The sequence below is a fragment of the Nyctibius grandis genome, chromosome Z (genome assembly GCF_013368605.1).
Source record: "Nyctibius grandis isolate bNycGra1 chromosome Z, bNycGra1.pri, whole genome shotgun sequence".
NCBI lineage: Eukaryota > Metazoa > Chordata > Aves > Nyctibiiformes > Nyctibiidae > Nyctibius > Nyctibius grandis.
The window spans coordinates 25457451-25473148 of NC_090695.1; the positions used below are offsets into that span (position 1 = coordinate 25457451).

Sequence of the window (15698 nt, forward strand, 5' to 3'; positions counted from 1 at the left end):
AATAAAGAACTCGTGATTTGAATTCCTTGTGTTCTGACATTTACCATTTGCTCTCTTAATTTCACTGGAATTACTTTAACCTGTTTGGTTTTTATTAGCAATATACATTAACAATCCTCAACAAAGGTGCCAAAATTTTACCATATGGATTCCGTTTCCTTACATTTTACCTACTGTGACCTCTGTTCAACTTAATATAAGCAGAATGTAAATGAAATAATGAAAAGGACAATTTAATATTGTCAGGCTGGCAAAATACACTGCTCAACTATGAAAGACAGAAAAATTTTAGTGCCTAGAGCATGCATCAGTATCAACCCTGTAATTGGGTTTAGTCAGAAGAAAAATGTTAAGTCTTTTGCCTACCAATGCCCCCAAATTTATTTCTAGCATTAGAAAGTTTATATTTAATTTTTCTCTGAAAAGAATTGCAGGTATATCAATAAGTCAAATGCATATGCACACCTACATAAAAGGAGGAGTGACTTGTGGAGGGTAAAATACTTTGAAGATTACCCAAAAAAGGGTGAAAAGCTCATCCAAAAGGCTTTCATCCCTACACAAGGAGCTGGAAGCAGAGGCGCAACAAGTTAACAGCAAAAGGAGATATGCTTGCAGCCTTCTGCTGAACCCAAAAGGCAACTTTCATTATAAATAGTCACACTGCCACGGCCTGTAGCCACAACCCCACTCAAACATTTGTGGATCAAGCACAGGGCAGAAAGCCACTGCAGAAGTAGAATGGAAGAACAGGAAAGAGGGGCTGGGGACCATGGGGAAGAAGGGCAGGGTACAGACTGAACTCACCACAGCGGCAGCAGGAAACCCAGATTCAGGTTTATCCACCCCTCATCTGTTCGCACACCTTGATGTTGACCCACAGCTCTATAGCACTTCTACTGCTGCCAGTTCAGATGCCCTGCTGTGCAAACAGAGGCTAAGATCACCCTGATTAAGTTGTTAGAGACACCTTAGCCAACACACAGGACCAGAATAAAGTATGAGGCTTACTGTGGCAAACAGGAACCCTAGGGACTGAAGAAGTTAAGCATGTCTGACAAGAACTACTGATGCTTCACGAAAAGGCAAACTAGCTGAAGTCCACAAGGAAGACTGCCATTATTCTGTGGTAAAAATTCAAAAGACTGATGGCCAGTCAAAGAGTAACCCATTACGATAACAGCCTGCAAATGCTGCACAGGAGTTTTGGCTAAATCAGAACCTTGTCCGATTTCTTTTTTCAATCTTGAAAATGTCAAAAAGCTCATCTGCATTACAATCTGAGACCAAAACAGTGATTTATAGATACACTTGCAGTAAACCCCTACTACCTGGAAGCTGGTTAGGGAGGGGCTACTCTTGGTTGGGACAAAGGAGAAAGACAAGAACAGGGACAGGGGGACTGAGAGAGAGGGGAAGGGAAGACCCCCTCACACCTCCTAAAAAAAGTCCAGCATGGTATTCTGTTTGGGAGGGAACAGTTGCCAAATGGATTCAATATTCAGATCAACTGTGAGGCTGACATCAAAAAGCTTCCTACCAGCAAACTCACAGTACTGTAACCAGCTGGAAGAAACGTGGTAAGGTGTAGCTTAAAGAAGAGGAAAGAAGGATGACAAGCAGGAACACTGGACTGAAAGACAAAGAGAACCTGAGGACAAAGTTGTGTCTGAGTGTCACTGAGTAACTCAGACAAGAGCTATGTGAGTCTCAGGGTCTGAACCATAACTCAGGAGGACTGAAACACCTGCCTAGGAAAAGCCATAAGCAAGAACATCAATTAAGCACTGAGTAAATTTGAAAACATCATGAGAAAGACTGCAGCATAGAAACTCTCAGCCTTGACATCTGGTCTTAATTCTTCATTTGATAATTCATCATCTTCTGCTTCTTCCGCAGCCAGTCTGTTGCAGAGTCTTTCTTCTACCAAGGTCTGAACAAATAATCTGCTTCACTCTCTCTGCACTCTGAAAGGAGCTCCAGAAAACATCTGAAATGTTACAGCACATTTTTCCTCCAATGTACAAACACAAGCATGTTAATAAAAAAGAAAAGCATGCATGCTATGAGGTTTGCTGCCTTACACTTTGAGAACACATTTCCCTGACTGCCTTGCTTTTCTTTCCTAAGTAATTACTACAGTCACATCATCTGTGAAGTTTGTAATTCAAATTCGTTGATTTATGGGTACAATGGCTTTTTTTAATCTTAATGGGGAGAAAAAAAACTTAAGCATTAGCGATAATAAGTCTGAAAATTTAGTTTGCACCTACAGACCCATAGAATGAGGCTGAACAATTTTAATACAAAAAATGGCTTAAAATTCACAATAACATAAAGAAATGCTGTATGATGTAGAACATCAACATATAGCTATGGTGAGTTTAGGCGACTAGCAGGATCCCTGGGCACCCAGACGCAGAGAATGAACAGAGCCATTGCAGTTCCTGTCCTCCCTCCAGCATTCCTGGCTCCCTGGCAGCTGAGCTGCTTGTGAAACAACTCCCAAAACTGCTGGGCAGTCAGCAGCTGTTTCTGCAGCTGAGATGGCCCAGCACAAGCAGGAACCACAAAAAAGGATGGAGGTGCAGCACCAAGCTTACAGGCTAGGATATCACCCTAAAGCCTCTTGGTCTTGCTGACTTTGCTGGTCCACACAGATGCAGAAAGGCCCAGGAGATGGAGATGCACCTTCTTTGTTCCTGCTTCATGGGTGAGATGATGTATTCTTGCAGGTAGAAGGCAAACTCAGTGTATCCATTCAGGTAACCAGTTCAGAGGCAGATATACATTAGCAATGAGCTCAGTTATCACTTGAAGCCTCCGTGGCTGCCTCCACTCCACAGCAGGCAAGCAAGTGCTTGCAGAGTTGTTGGAGCTGGCACCACTGGCTCCAGGGTAATCTCCTCCCAATGCTCCCTGCTAGGTCACTGCAGGAGCACACTGCACAGGCAGGCAGACATTGCTTGGGGGGGCAATTGCCCACACTGCTTCTGGACAACTCCAGTCCTTATATCTCATTTACATACGTACCTAGTAATAAGAATTAATTTTTCCTTCATTGTCAGGAGTTACAACCATAGGAGAGAACAAAAGCACAAAAGATCTAAGTCTCTAATCATAGACCTTTGAGCAATGTTTGAAAAGAACAGACAAAACTCCACCCTTTCACTCAGTACATCCAGTACCTAAATATTGAGACTTAAAACTGCTCTGAGTAACAATGAGACATCTACCATTGTACACATCACTGCAGAATCATCAGATACGGAGTGAGACAGATGTTCCTCCTAACTTGTCAATAAACCAAGTACTTCCATTTCCAGAACAAGCCACTGACAGCTGCACTCACAAGATAAGTTTTCACCCAAATCATACACCGTTTCTAACTGTGTTAGTTCTACTAAATTAATATTTCCTCTAAACTGACACAAAACTTTGTCAATCTCATCTTGAGGAACTTAATTTTTCATGTTACTTGCTTGTGCCTACTCCATTGCCCACTCCAACAAGTAAAGTTTGGATTAATGCAGCAAGTACTGATCACAGGACAGCCTCCTTGCTGCCTTGAATCCATTTCCACTAAAGCACCACAGTGACAACACTAAATATAAGTTATTTATTGTGAATAAAATATCAGAGGCATGTTGGAAGCATTGTGTAAACACCTCAAAACAAGCATTCAGCTTGAAATAGCAATACCAAGACCACTAAAATAAAGGAAGCGTAACTAGCTTTCCATCAGTGTTGTGGCAACCATAGCACAAGCAACACGCATAAACTTAACATCAAATTAAGCTATGTGTTTGCAAGTTTTGAAGGCTCTGTCCAACAAGGAAACTCTCATGCTTGAGGGCTGAGCACTGACTTTTATCATCTTTTGTGTAGCTGCAGTTTGTTTCCTTTGTTGAAGAACTACTTCAAAAATCAAGACTTTTGCTAGGACTTGTAACGGTTCTTCCTCCAAGCTTTACCCTGGTTTCCAGCTCACACTCTATGGTCAGCCTCCTTATAAAGCATCTACAGCTCCTACAGGGAGCAGACCAGTCTGAAAAACCAGCTGCTCCATCAGCAGTGTCTTGCCCAGGTGAGTCTCTGCCATTGCTATTCTATATGGTAACTATTTCTGTAGAGACCCAGTGTCACAACAAGCCTTGTTCATCAGCAGTATTTCTGCTTCTCCTGGCCTGCACACTAAAGGCTGTCAAGAGTGAGCACAAGTAAAATACTTCTACCTAATTGGTAACATTTCATGCTAATGGTCATCTTCCAATAAAGTCTATACTTCATAACTTGAGGAAATTAAATGGAAATAACTTGATCAGATGGAAATTTGCATCTCAAGTGTGCTCAAGAAGCTAGTGCAGACCCATTCTGCTACTGCTATAGGAGCCCAAAAAATCTCAGCTGCTCATTTCTTCATCATTTTGGGGAGTCCAGATAGGTCTGTCAATGGGTAGCATTTGCAGACTGGACAGAAGCAGCCTATCAGTCAGCACCCTCCCACCATAGTTTTAGGAAAAAGGATACAGATGAGTGTTACAGAAATCCACCTCTATTTCTGTCAGAAGCCTCTGTAAACATTTATGGAGCTACTTAATTTTAAGTGTGGCAAAAAAAAGGGGAAACTGCTGAGTGTTATTGCCATGGTTCAGTGTCATAGGAAACACCAGCCCTTGTTTTGCCTGTTACTACCCACAATACTAAGAAATTTGATTCATTTTGTTCTAAAATAACTCACATCAGTGAAATCTTCAGCAAAACCATGTGATCTCACTTCCTGTGATCTGTGTGAAGATACATATTGGAGCACAACCAAGGAGCGTGCTTTACATGCGATAAAAGCGGTGTATTTTCTGGAGCATTGTAACCCGTTAAACACCATTACCACAGCCAGATGTGATATAAACTCAAAGTGGCAGGCAGTCACATCCAATCCTTGCAAGTAAGCTGTCTACCTACCTTCAGTAGTCAGCTGCAATGCAACTTCAAATGCTGAACCAAGGCTAGTTCATCTCCCAGCCTCCACTAAATCACAGTGAAGAAATCTATGCTCTGCTGTGGTCTGAAAAGCAGTATTCAAAACAACTTCTGAGCTCAGACATAGAGAAAGCAGGTTTACTGTGTGCCTGGTTTTGTAAAAAACAGATGATGATTTTTCCTAGGTAAAAGCTCTGTCCCAGATTCATCTAAATATAATCCCTGCTCTCCCCAGGACTCCTTTGTGTTCCTTTTCAGTTACAACACCACATATCCTTACTGATACTTCAATGCATTATTTATTCTGCTTTAATGTATTGAGAACATATGGAATTTAAGACTTGTTTACCACCGAACAGAGGCCAGCCAGCTATTGATTGGGCAAATCAGTTAGGCTCAGAAAACTAATAATCCCAGAAATAAGCAGCACATACCACAAGTCACATCTCATCCCTACAGTTTTGAGGCCCTGCATGTCAAGAGTAATTTTACCAGCAGAAAAGGGTTGGAAGAGCATCTTGAATCTTACTTTACATACAAAAAGCATTTATTTTTCTTTCTTGTTCAAGTATTTAGACAGTTTCTTACAATTTTCTTACCACCATAGCTCTGCCTGGCAAACACTGCCATGCCTTTACTGACACTTACGGATTTATGAGACTATTGTGCTAGAGACAAAATTCCCTCAAAAACATTTCTGTAACTCAAAACTCCCTGGGCAGCAAGAGAGCTGAGTGCAGCTCCAGCCCTGGTGGGCAGGCAGGGCACCAGGGTGGCAGCAGCACCGCAGCTGAGGAACCCAGGGGCAGACCATGGTGATGCATACTGTTCCTTCCCATGTGCCCCAGTCCATACTCATGTGCTGCCTGCACATTTTGGTGCCCCACTGCACACACACTTTCCAGATCTCTATGTGCAAGCAGTAACACCACTTAAATCAACTCAGCCTGCTGTTCCCTCAATCGCTTGTTCTCATCCCTGCTCCAGCTACTGCCCACGGGTTTGTGGAGCAAACCAGACTGAGAACCTAATCCAGCCAAAAATAATCCCGTAGAAGGAGTCGAGGTTGCTTCTTCCACCAACAGAGCTGACTGAAAGCACACACGAAGCCACAGCTTCAGGGTGCTGTTCCAGAGCAATTTAAACACATTTAAATTCTGGCTCACACAGTCCCACCTGGCCAGAAAGTGGCCCCTGCCTCGGTCCAGCAGGCATATCTGAGATCTGCAACCAGTCCCTGCAGAGGCCTGAGGTGACTGCAAATCCAGCAATGCAAATCAGCTCTGCAAAAACAGATTAGCTTCCTGACAGATTAGGTCTGCATGCTATTGTGTGACTGCTGGCAAGAGGTGAAGACCACAGCAGCCCGACAGAGCAGCTTCAAGGCACCTCAGCAAGTTCAGGCTGCTGAAAACTCACCAGTTGCAACAGTCTGCTGCAAGGCAGGAGCTGTCATGCCAACGTAATTAACACCAGCTAAAAACAGCAGCTTGTCTCATTAAAGAAGATGACCCTAGATACAGGATCATGTTTTTGGCAAAGCAAACCTGTGTGTCCTTGTTTAGTTTTCAAAATTTTTACCTTGTTTCTAATCACTTCAACCAGACTATTAGGCACAGATATCCCCTGTACTTACCTATGATTCCCCAAAACACCTTTGAAACCTCCCTTTAAAGAGACAAATAAAACATTTGCTGGCCTATAGTTCAACATTACATCCCTGTGAAAGAGCGGTTGCCTTAATGAAGCATAATTCTGTACCGAGTTCGGGCATTTCCCATTCCAACTGCCCCTGAATTAAACTGTGCTGTGCTCCTAGAAGCTGTGAGGCTCTGATCCTGGAAATATAACCAGTGTGCTTACCAGCTTTACAAATCAAGCACAAATGCAGGAGGATACCCTTAATTTTCAGGAGGAACAGCCAGTAGAGGATGGATATCATGCATGACCACACATTTCCCATCAGACTTTGGAGCCTGGTAAGAATCATTTTAAATACCTTGCTAGATGCCATGAAAGCTTTTACTGCACTTTGAAAGAAGCAGGTCAGAGTCCACAGGGGAGGACTGGCACAGACCACATCCTTCATCACCGACTTTAGCTGAAGCCACAGACTGCTTAGCCTGATACACCCAAGCCAAGAGAAGCACCTGGGATGAGGACAGTAATTTCTGCCAGCTTTGGAGCCTGGCTGGCAGGCAGCATACGTTGAGGCAGCAGGTCCTTAGTGGCTGGCAGCAGTTTGCCAGCAGTTGCTAGTCAGAGCTCTAAGGTGCTGGCCAAACTCTTAACTTGGGCAATAAGTGATAACAAAGAACTGACATAATTCCTCCACGTAAGTGTTTCTTGCTAGTGCATATTCATTTGAACAAAACAGTAGTTTAACACTGAAATTGGCCACCACACAGGTTCTTAATGGCTGTTTATTTGCTTACACATTTCAAAAGATATTTAGGGGGCGTGCAGAGTTTGTATGAACACCACCTGATTCAGTATCTCCCTTGATGGGTAGCAGGGAAGCTGATCTCCAAACCAAAGCATCGCTTTTCTCTGCTCCAAAGATCTCCATGCAAGGATCATGGCCCCATGCCCTCCCTCTCCTGCCACATGGCCCACCCCAACACCTTACCAAGGCCCTTGGCCACCACAGAGCACCCTGCAGGCACTGCCTGCCCCACCAGCCCATCACCACCACAGACCAGGGTACCCCTGGCCGGTGCCACAGCAGCTGGCAAAACACAACTGGAGTAGTGCCAGGAGCAAAGTGCTGGTCACCAGCACAAACCTGCCCCTGTGCAAGGTGCTCAGCAGCTCCCTCCTCCCTCCCAGCTGTGAAGATAAGGCAGTACACATCCCACAGACAACCCTTTGCAAAGCCCAACCAGTACCAGGCTGAAGAGGACATCGTTGTTTGCTGAAGGTGAACACAAGCACCGAGGTGCAGGAAGTGCTGACCCATGAATGAGCTGTGCAGGGCCCGTCTCATCAAGGATCAGCAAATGAGGTGCCCACAGCAGTCACTCCTTTCCACTTGCCTCCCCTCCCCAGGATGGGAGCACTCAGCCTCTGCCCTCCCTGATCACGCTCCCCAGGTCAGGGTGGGCACCGTCTCTCCCCCATCCAGCACCTGCACTTTCATTCCACAGCATGTGGCAGTTCAAGGATACCTGTTCCAAAAAATCACCGAAACAGCCTGAACAAGTGACGCAAACACAGCTGGTTAATCATTTCCTGCAAGGAGCAGAGCACAAGAGAGAACACTTGCTTATCACCCCACTGAAATATGACCCACAACTCCTGCCTATCGCTGCCAGGCATTTTTTTTTCCACCTTACATGTAAGATTATTCCTAGTAAATCATAATCAGCTTGAATCAGAAACAGTATCAAGCAAGTCTTGAGCTAGAATAGCCAGGTAACTGAAATACCACATAACAGAAGAGGCGAACTGCAAAGCTGCACATTTCTTATTCCATGCCTCAAGTATTGGACTGATCTAGCGCACTCACGTGTGCTATAAATCCCATTTCCAGTACAATGTTAATATTTCCTGTTTCAACAGCGTTCAAGTAGCTTTAAGCATGCTGTAACATAGCTCCATCCTTTCTTTATGAAGAGACTTCAGGGGTGATGAGCCTGCTTTGGACAAAAAGCATACTGAGAACCACTCCTACCAAATGAATTATGTGCACTTGGTTAAACAAAGCAGTTAAACTTTTCAAGTTCTCATTCAGCAGTTTAATTATTAGCAACCTACAAAAGAGTGGAAGAGATAAACAGTGTATTTGGTTGCCAAATTACACCCATCAATAAAGAAAAAGAAAAGTGTTCTCGTAAGCGACAAGTACTACAAAAAAGTATACACACAAAAGAATATACTGTATAGGATACAGTTAAGCTTTTTTTTTTTCAGCTTTAAAAAACCCATCTGTTTTCACTTAGAAAAATCCTATGGAACTTTTACCAAAAGATTTTTTTCCCCTCTTAAATTGAAAAATAGCCATTTGTTTCCCTGTGCTTAATAGACATGCAGACAAATTTATAGTTTCTGAAATTAAACACTTTTCAAAAAGCCACTGTTTTGCAAGCTTTCATATCCTGCCAAAGAAAGAAACTGGGTGCAGTTTCAGAGAGAGGTGTAGGCTGTGTTTCACTTAAGGTTTGCCCTGCCTGTGGAAACAGGCAGGGCAGCTTTCCCTCACAGGGCTTTTGTGCTACTTGTTTGTCTCATCTCCTAGCTTCTACTGCCAAACAGAAGCAGTTTGGGGAGCCTGGACCAGAAGTACAAGCAACTCCCTCGTCACTGGACACCAAAGTCAAGTTTCCTCCACATTTACCCATCTATACCCAAAGAAGCTGGCTTTCCAGCTTCAGCAGGAGAGATGAAGACTTCTTTAGCTGCTTATCTCCAATAGATGTGTTTGATGATGCTGAAGCATCTAGTTCCTCTCCCACTCAGTATACAGAGACCTGGGGTGTATTCAGCTACTCTGAGCATGGAAATGTCTGAAATCCTTTGCAAATCCAGATACTCATGGCCTCACTCACTGTAGCTTTGTTACATTCCTGGAAGTGTGGTGAAGCCATTCAGACATTTCTTACAAACTTAAGTATTTGTTTCTGCACACAGGTTTCAGGGTGAACTAGCTATAAAGGACCTGAGAGTGTTAGGAAAAAGGCATTCTCAAAGTTACATCGCAGGCTGATTCACTATCTTCCTATGTTCAGAACTTCACATTTAATCTGTAAAGCACATCCAAGAGTTACACTTTTTCTTCTTCATAATCTTCAACAGCACCAAGCATTTTTGTTATAAAAATTGCTCAGACCTTGAGTTGGGTTACAAGTCCCAGTTCTCTGCAGTTCTGTGAACTCCTGCATCTGATCATGCTGGGATTGAGAAATAAACGAGGCAACAGCTGTAGCCAGACTGGAAACCAGCTACGTAAACTCAGTTGCAGCATGCCTGTTAACATGGTTTCTGCTGTATAAGCTGCTTCCTTATACTTGTATAATCTCATTTGAGTTGGCGCTGGACATGAATATCTGAAAGATTCAGTGGAGCACCAACAGAAATCTCTTCTGCATCTTTTGTAAGCTATTGACAGGACACAGAGTTGGAGGCACCTTTCAATAAGCAGTCCAGGAAGGCACAAGGCTTTGGCCCTAACAGGCTAAGAAGGCTCAAAGACTTTGCGCTGAGCTCCTGATTCTCCCATGAGCCACGTTCATCCTGATCTAGCACCCACCCCAAAAGGGATCCTCTTGTTCAGTTTCATTCAGCTGTTTCCTGACTTTAGAGATGAAAATGATCAGCTCTAAGAATTTTTTCTAGATACGTAACTTTGAGTTACCACATCACCAAAACTTCTAATGCAAAGCTAGTTTTTAAGTTAGGGATATGTCTTCCCAGTTAGTCTCTTTGTGCTACAAGGTCTTATGCTCCGGGATACCAGAGCATACTTTTTCCCAGTGGTATCCATCAGGCTACAAAATGCAGCCAAGATTTGCATATGTCTTCCTCTCTAATTATAAAATGAAATGCTACTGATAACCATGCACTGGTTCATATAGTTCGTAGCAGAGAATTAGCATAGTAAAATGTTAACCTTCTTCAGAGCAACACTCAAGCTCTGCCACAAGCCTGAAGCCAAAGTCAAAAGTCCATGTTAAATGTTTAAAACAGTACTAGATCACTAAAGCAAGGAGTCTTAGCAATTTGATAGCCTAACTTGGACAACGTATTAACTCTACTAGGAAATCCAGCATAGATGTGGTGTTCAACATTGGGAACTGTTTGCCAGTGATACAAAGTGCAGTTTTAATTATACAGAAAACCTACAACTTACAATGGACTTCATGAGAGCTCAGATAATAAATAAATAATAAATAAAGTTTCCTAATTTGGGAGCCTTTTCTTTTTTTGGCTTTAAGAAGCTCCTTCTCTCCTTGTCCCAAAATGGCAGACAAATATAGTGTAGATAAAGCACATTTGGTTTTCTAGACACAGGCTAAAAAGACAAACATGTACCCATACTTGTGATACCACTATAAACAAGGCTATGGTTTGGTTCTTTGGTGTACAGAGTTCTCTATGGAGTCCTTTGGTGCATTTTTTAAAAAACATAGGCATCAGCCTCTCCTATTTGAGAAGCCTTTGCCCAGTCCCTTGAAAGGAATATTATCTCAAAGGTTTCTGCAGCAGAAAAATCCATCCTAAAAAAAGAGGATGCAATGCCATACAACAACCACAGCCTCTCACTCAGGGAAGGACAGAATAGCCACTGGAGCCTGTGCCAGCAGGTGGCATCCGACAGAGGGGAGATGACATCAGAAGAGCCAAGAAGGATGCTGTCATCCTCTCCTGACCCTGGGACAGGAGACCAAGCACCAGGAGAGTGGCTACAACTCAAAACACCAACTTTTCTCTGGTCACTACTGTAAAAAGCTCTGAACTATCATAGCAAAACATAAATACTGAGAGGACAGACCATATCTTCAGAACTATATTCAACACCCTTAACATGGTCATTCTTTCCCCACTATAAATAAAGTCTGAGATTCTTAAAATACTCTGAGCATCTCTGGCAATAAGATAAGTCATCCTTAGTGCCCAGGCGAGAACCAAGGCACAAAGGATGAGCCCTTTGCTTTAGGTCAAAGCCTCATCTTCAGCCACACTGGACTTTATGGCAGACTAGCAAGTTCCACATGTCCAGACTCATGTGTTCTGATACCAGCCAGGTGAGATCTGTACAGGAAAGCCTCGGTTGCTGTGGGCCTGATGGACACACCACATACATTTGAGGAGTTTCTGTGTGTTAAGCAAGTGGACAAAGCTCCAACCTGGGGCTGGAGCACCATGCAGCACACTGCCTGGACACTGCCCTACCACGTGGGCAACGTCAGAGCAAGCTGAGATGACTGGGAGATTGACTTCACAAGCAAAATATTCACCTTTGCTAACATACTAGCATAGGAACCCAGCCTACGTCTGTAGTAACCACTGCAAAAAATGGTATCAGTCCTGACAACTGCGAACACAGCTTCAAAAGCCTCCCATTCACCTACTAGTCAGCGCAAATGAAAAATGAAACGTACAGGCAGGTTCCATGGACTGCCCCGACTGGCAGGTATCAATACAGGAAAATGCTGAGGAGGGCACAGCATTCTCCAAGCTGCAGGTCTCACTGCCAAGCATCACCTTTTCTGTTCTGTTTTCCCAGGTGGAAGCGAGGCATCCCCTAACATTGCAAAGCGTTTTTGTGCTTCTTCCTAAAAAAGAGGTTTCAGAACCGGTTTCAAACAAAACTGCTATGCTAAGACCTAGGAAGCTGCTCGTCAGACCACAGGATGCCTGGGCTGTCCTGAGCTTTGCGAATAATTTGTGTGTTCACATTTTGCAATGCCTGAAATATCAGAGGCATTGCTTATAGGGACGGCAAAGCCAAGGGCTTGCACTGCTCTGCCCGCAGGAACCGGGAGGAAGAACAGTCCGGTGCAGGACCCCAGCACGGCACAGCAGTGCTGAGAGCGCCCTGCAGCAGGACGAGGGAAGGTGCTTCATGGCTTTTTCTTAAATAGAGGTTTGGGAAGTAAATACACCTCCTCTGAAAAGGAGATGCCTGGTACCTGCACTGCTTCTCGCCTCACCCTAGTTATTATTTAAAGTTAATAAGTTCTAAGCCAAAGTTATACAATTAGGTAGCAAAATTTTAATTGTAAAATTGAAATTCTGAATATATAATCCAAAGGTTACAAAGTTACAACTCGAAACTACAGTAACAACTCAAGGTATAAAGTTACAACCCAAAGCGATACCTGTAACACCAAGTCAAAGTTAAAACCCAAAGCTCTAGCTCCGACCGAAACCTCCCGAGTTGCAATGCGGAATTACAGCTATAATCAATTCATAAAGTTTCAGAACAAAACCCAGCCCCATGAAAACCTGTTCAAAAGCCAGACGGAGCTCGCTGCGAGCTAACCTAAAACAAGCCGGAGCGCTTCAACAGAGTCTGCTGGGCGGGATGTATTCTCCCCTCAAGCCCCAAGTATTAAACCGAGAAAGCCGGCAAGGGAGGGTGGACTGAAAAAACAAAGGTCCCGAAGCGCGCCCCGTTCCCCCCGAGCCCACTCACAGCCGTAGCGGGGCCGCTGCAGGGGCGCCAGCTCCTCATGGTGCATCCTGCCGCCGGGACGGAGGAAGAAAGGGAGGGCGCCGGTTGCCGCCCGCCCTTCTTATGCGCGGGCCGGGCCCCGCTGATTCGCTGCCGCCCGGCGCCGCGCCCGCCCCGCCCCGCCCCGCGGCCACCCGGGGCGGCTCCGCGCAGGGCCATGGGGCGCCGCCGGCCGGGGGACCCGCCTGTGCAGCGGCAGAGGCTACCGCCGCCGGGGAAGGCGGGGAGGGAAGAGGGAGAAAAAGAAAGGGAAAAGCAAGAAAGAAAAAGACAAAAAATGAAAAAATAAAAAAAAGGGGGTAAAAAAAAAAGACAAAGGAAAAAAACCGAGATCAAAAAACAGTAAAAGAAAAAAAAAATCCCCAAACCAAAAGGAAAAGTGAAACAAAACCCCAAAAAAAGCCAAAAAAAGAAAAAGACACAAAATCAAAACCCAGTCCCACAATGTAAAAGGCCAAGGTGTGTCCCCTGTGGCGTTTTGGCAGAGTAGGCTGTGAAGGGGGTGAAAAACCAAGCCCAGGACTACCTCCTGCAATTTTGCGCTTTTGAAAAACTCTCACCTTCTACGAGCAGCGTTTTCGCTGGGCAGGGAAGCCACCACCGCAATCTACAGGGCACATTTCGAGAGAGATGCACCCGCACTGGCCCATACCATGCTGGTACCTCTTTCCAAGGGGTTTTGCGAGGGAGCAGAGCATGTGCCTACATTGATGGCTTCCTTGCAGGGTGTCCCTGGTATACTCAGAAAGGGCTTGATTTCGGACAGCAGAGCAACAAATCCATAGGTCAAAGGTTCATGTTTTGTTTTCTGGCCACAGGCTCCCAGATGACATCTGAAATGCACCTGGACATGGCCAGCGGCAAGGGTTTCTCAAATGGAGATGTATTATAGGGCAGGACTGTATCTTCCTGGCAGTCTTCAAGCCCCTGACAGAACTTTGCTGGAAGACGAAGAGTGAAACAGTGTCTGTGCACAGCCACAACCTGCCTCGCAGAGCCCGTGGGACACAGTGCACCTGAGCATCCTTGTGGTTTAATGCATAGCCAGGTGCCAGGTGACTCTTGATTGGTGTTTGCAGATTGTCTGGAAGATTTCAGCCATTTCTGTTTCAAAATAAAACAGTGCTGGATCTATAGAGACTCCTCTGTGTTTTTCCGCAGGTTTGAGGAGGTCTGTAGGTTGTTTGCAAGGCCTTTGTTTTGCTCATCCCCTGTCTCTGGCTGTGCTGAGTATGGCTCATGGGTTGAAAATATGCTGTGGAGTGGGGGAAGACACTCCCGACAGTAGTTAAAACATGGATTATTCAGGAGGAAAGGACTGAAAGGGTACAGGAGAAAAATGGTGCCCAACAGGAAACACCATTACTTTTCTTGAGGTCATTTTGATTTTCTCTGCTCCCTTTTCCTCTACCCCTAGAGCACAGGGACGATGACTTAAGGTGTGTGATGCAGGCACTGGCAGAGCCACAGTCCTTACTTGGCTTTCTGAATGCTTTCTTGAATTTTAAACAATCACGCATTTACTTGCTTCTCCTCTTATAAAAGAAAGTAAGTGAGTGACTAAACCCGATATGGAAATGAAGAAATCAGCTTCCAAAGTTTAAATTGCATTTAAATTGATTGAAAACATTACATTTGCTTTAAATGACCATTTTTACTGCCTTTTGTAGTGTTATTCTTAGCCTAAGTCAAGAAAATATTGAAGAACACTTTCTCCCTCCATTTCTTTTGTTCTTTAGTCAAAATCAGACACTTCAAAGTTTTCTTTAAAATATTTTTTTCTGACTAAAATCAGGGGCCTTGTCCCCCTGACAAGCTCATTTTTGACAGAGCTGCATCACATTTTATATGACAACACTTCTCTCTTGAAAAGCTCTCGGCCTGGTCTGCAGGGTGTGTAGATGTGGTGAGACCTGGTGGCAAGGGTGTCTCTCTCCTGGAGGAACCATCTAGCAAAACATTGAAGGGTCTCTGTGAGATGGTGCCAGTCTCTGGTGTGTTTTCTTGCTTCCTCACTCGCTGTGGCTGGAAAGACACACTGTGTGTGCAGTTGTGGTGTCACGTGCATGTATGTTGACACCACTGCTGAGAAAATGTTCATCGTTGTCTCTCAGCCTCTGTACCTGCAACATGCCCTCTCCCTCCTCCACCCCGTGGTTCCCCTTGTCCTGGGCTGGCACTGGTGTTTTTGTCAGTGCATGCAGACCCAGCTAATTGATCCAGATGAAAAACTGAACTTTTTCTTTCAGTAGGGTTATTTCTTAGGCCAACAGTTCCTCCATCACTTTCACCCAGCTGCCTCTTGAATATGAGTGCCAGTACAGAGCAGGGGGCAGCTTGGTAGGAGAAATGAAAGGCCAGGGTCGGAAGCAGTGAGAGTGGTTTTTTGGCAGCAGTATCCTCTGTAATGCTCACAGAACAAGAGACACATCAGGAACCAAATGCTCTCAGCAGGAGATGAGACAGGTAAAAGAATATTGGAGTAACAAGCAGCAGCTACGTGCGTCTGCTCACGACTTTTTGCATTAGATTTGCTAATCCC

The 15698-nt window shown here is 44.6% G+C and overlaps 1 protein-coding gene across 1 annotated transcript in view; it reads right to left on the minus strand.

The window, feature by feature from the left end:
- The window catches only part of IQGAP2 (IQ motif containing GTPase activating protein 2), a 136611-nt gene extending 123441 nt beyond the window's left edge, over positions 1 to 13170 (minus strand). Inside the window, exon 1 of the mRNA XM_068422192.1 lies at positions 13118 to 13170. Coding sequence (XP_068278293.1) covers positions 13118 to 13163 — 46 coding nt within the window. The 5' untranslated portion in view covers positions 13164 to 13170. The remainder of the gene's footprint in view (positions 1 to 13117) is intronic.
- Positions 13171 to 15698: the final 2528 nt, after the last annotated feature.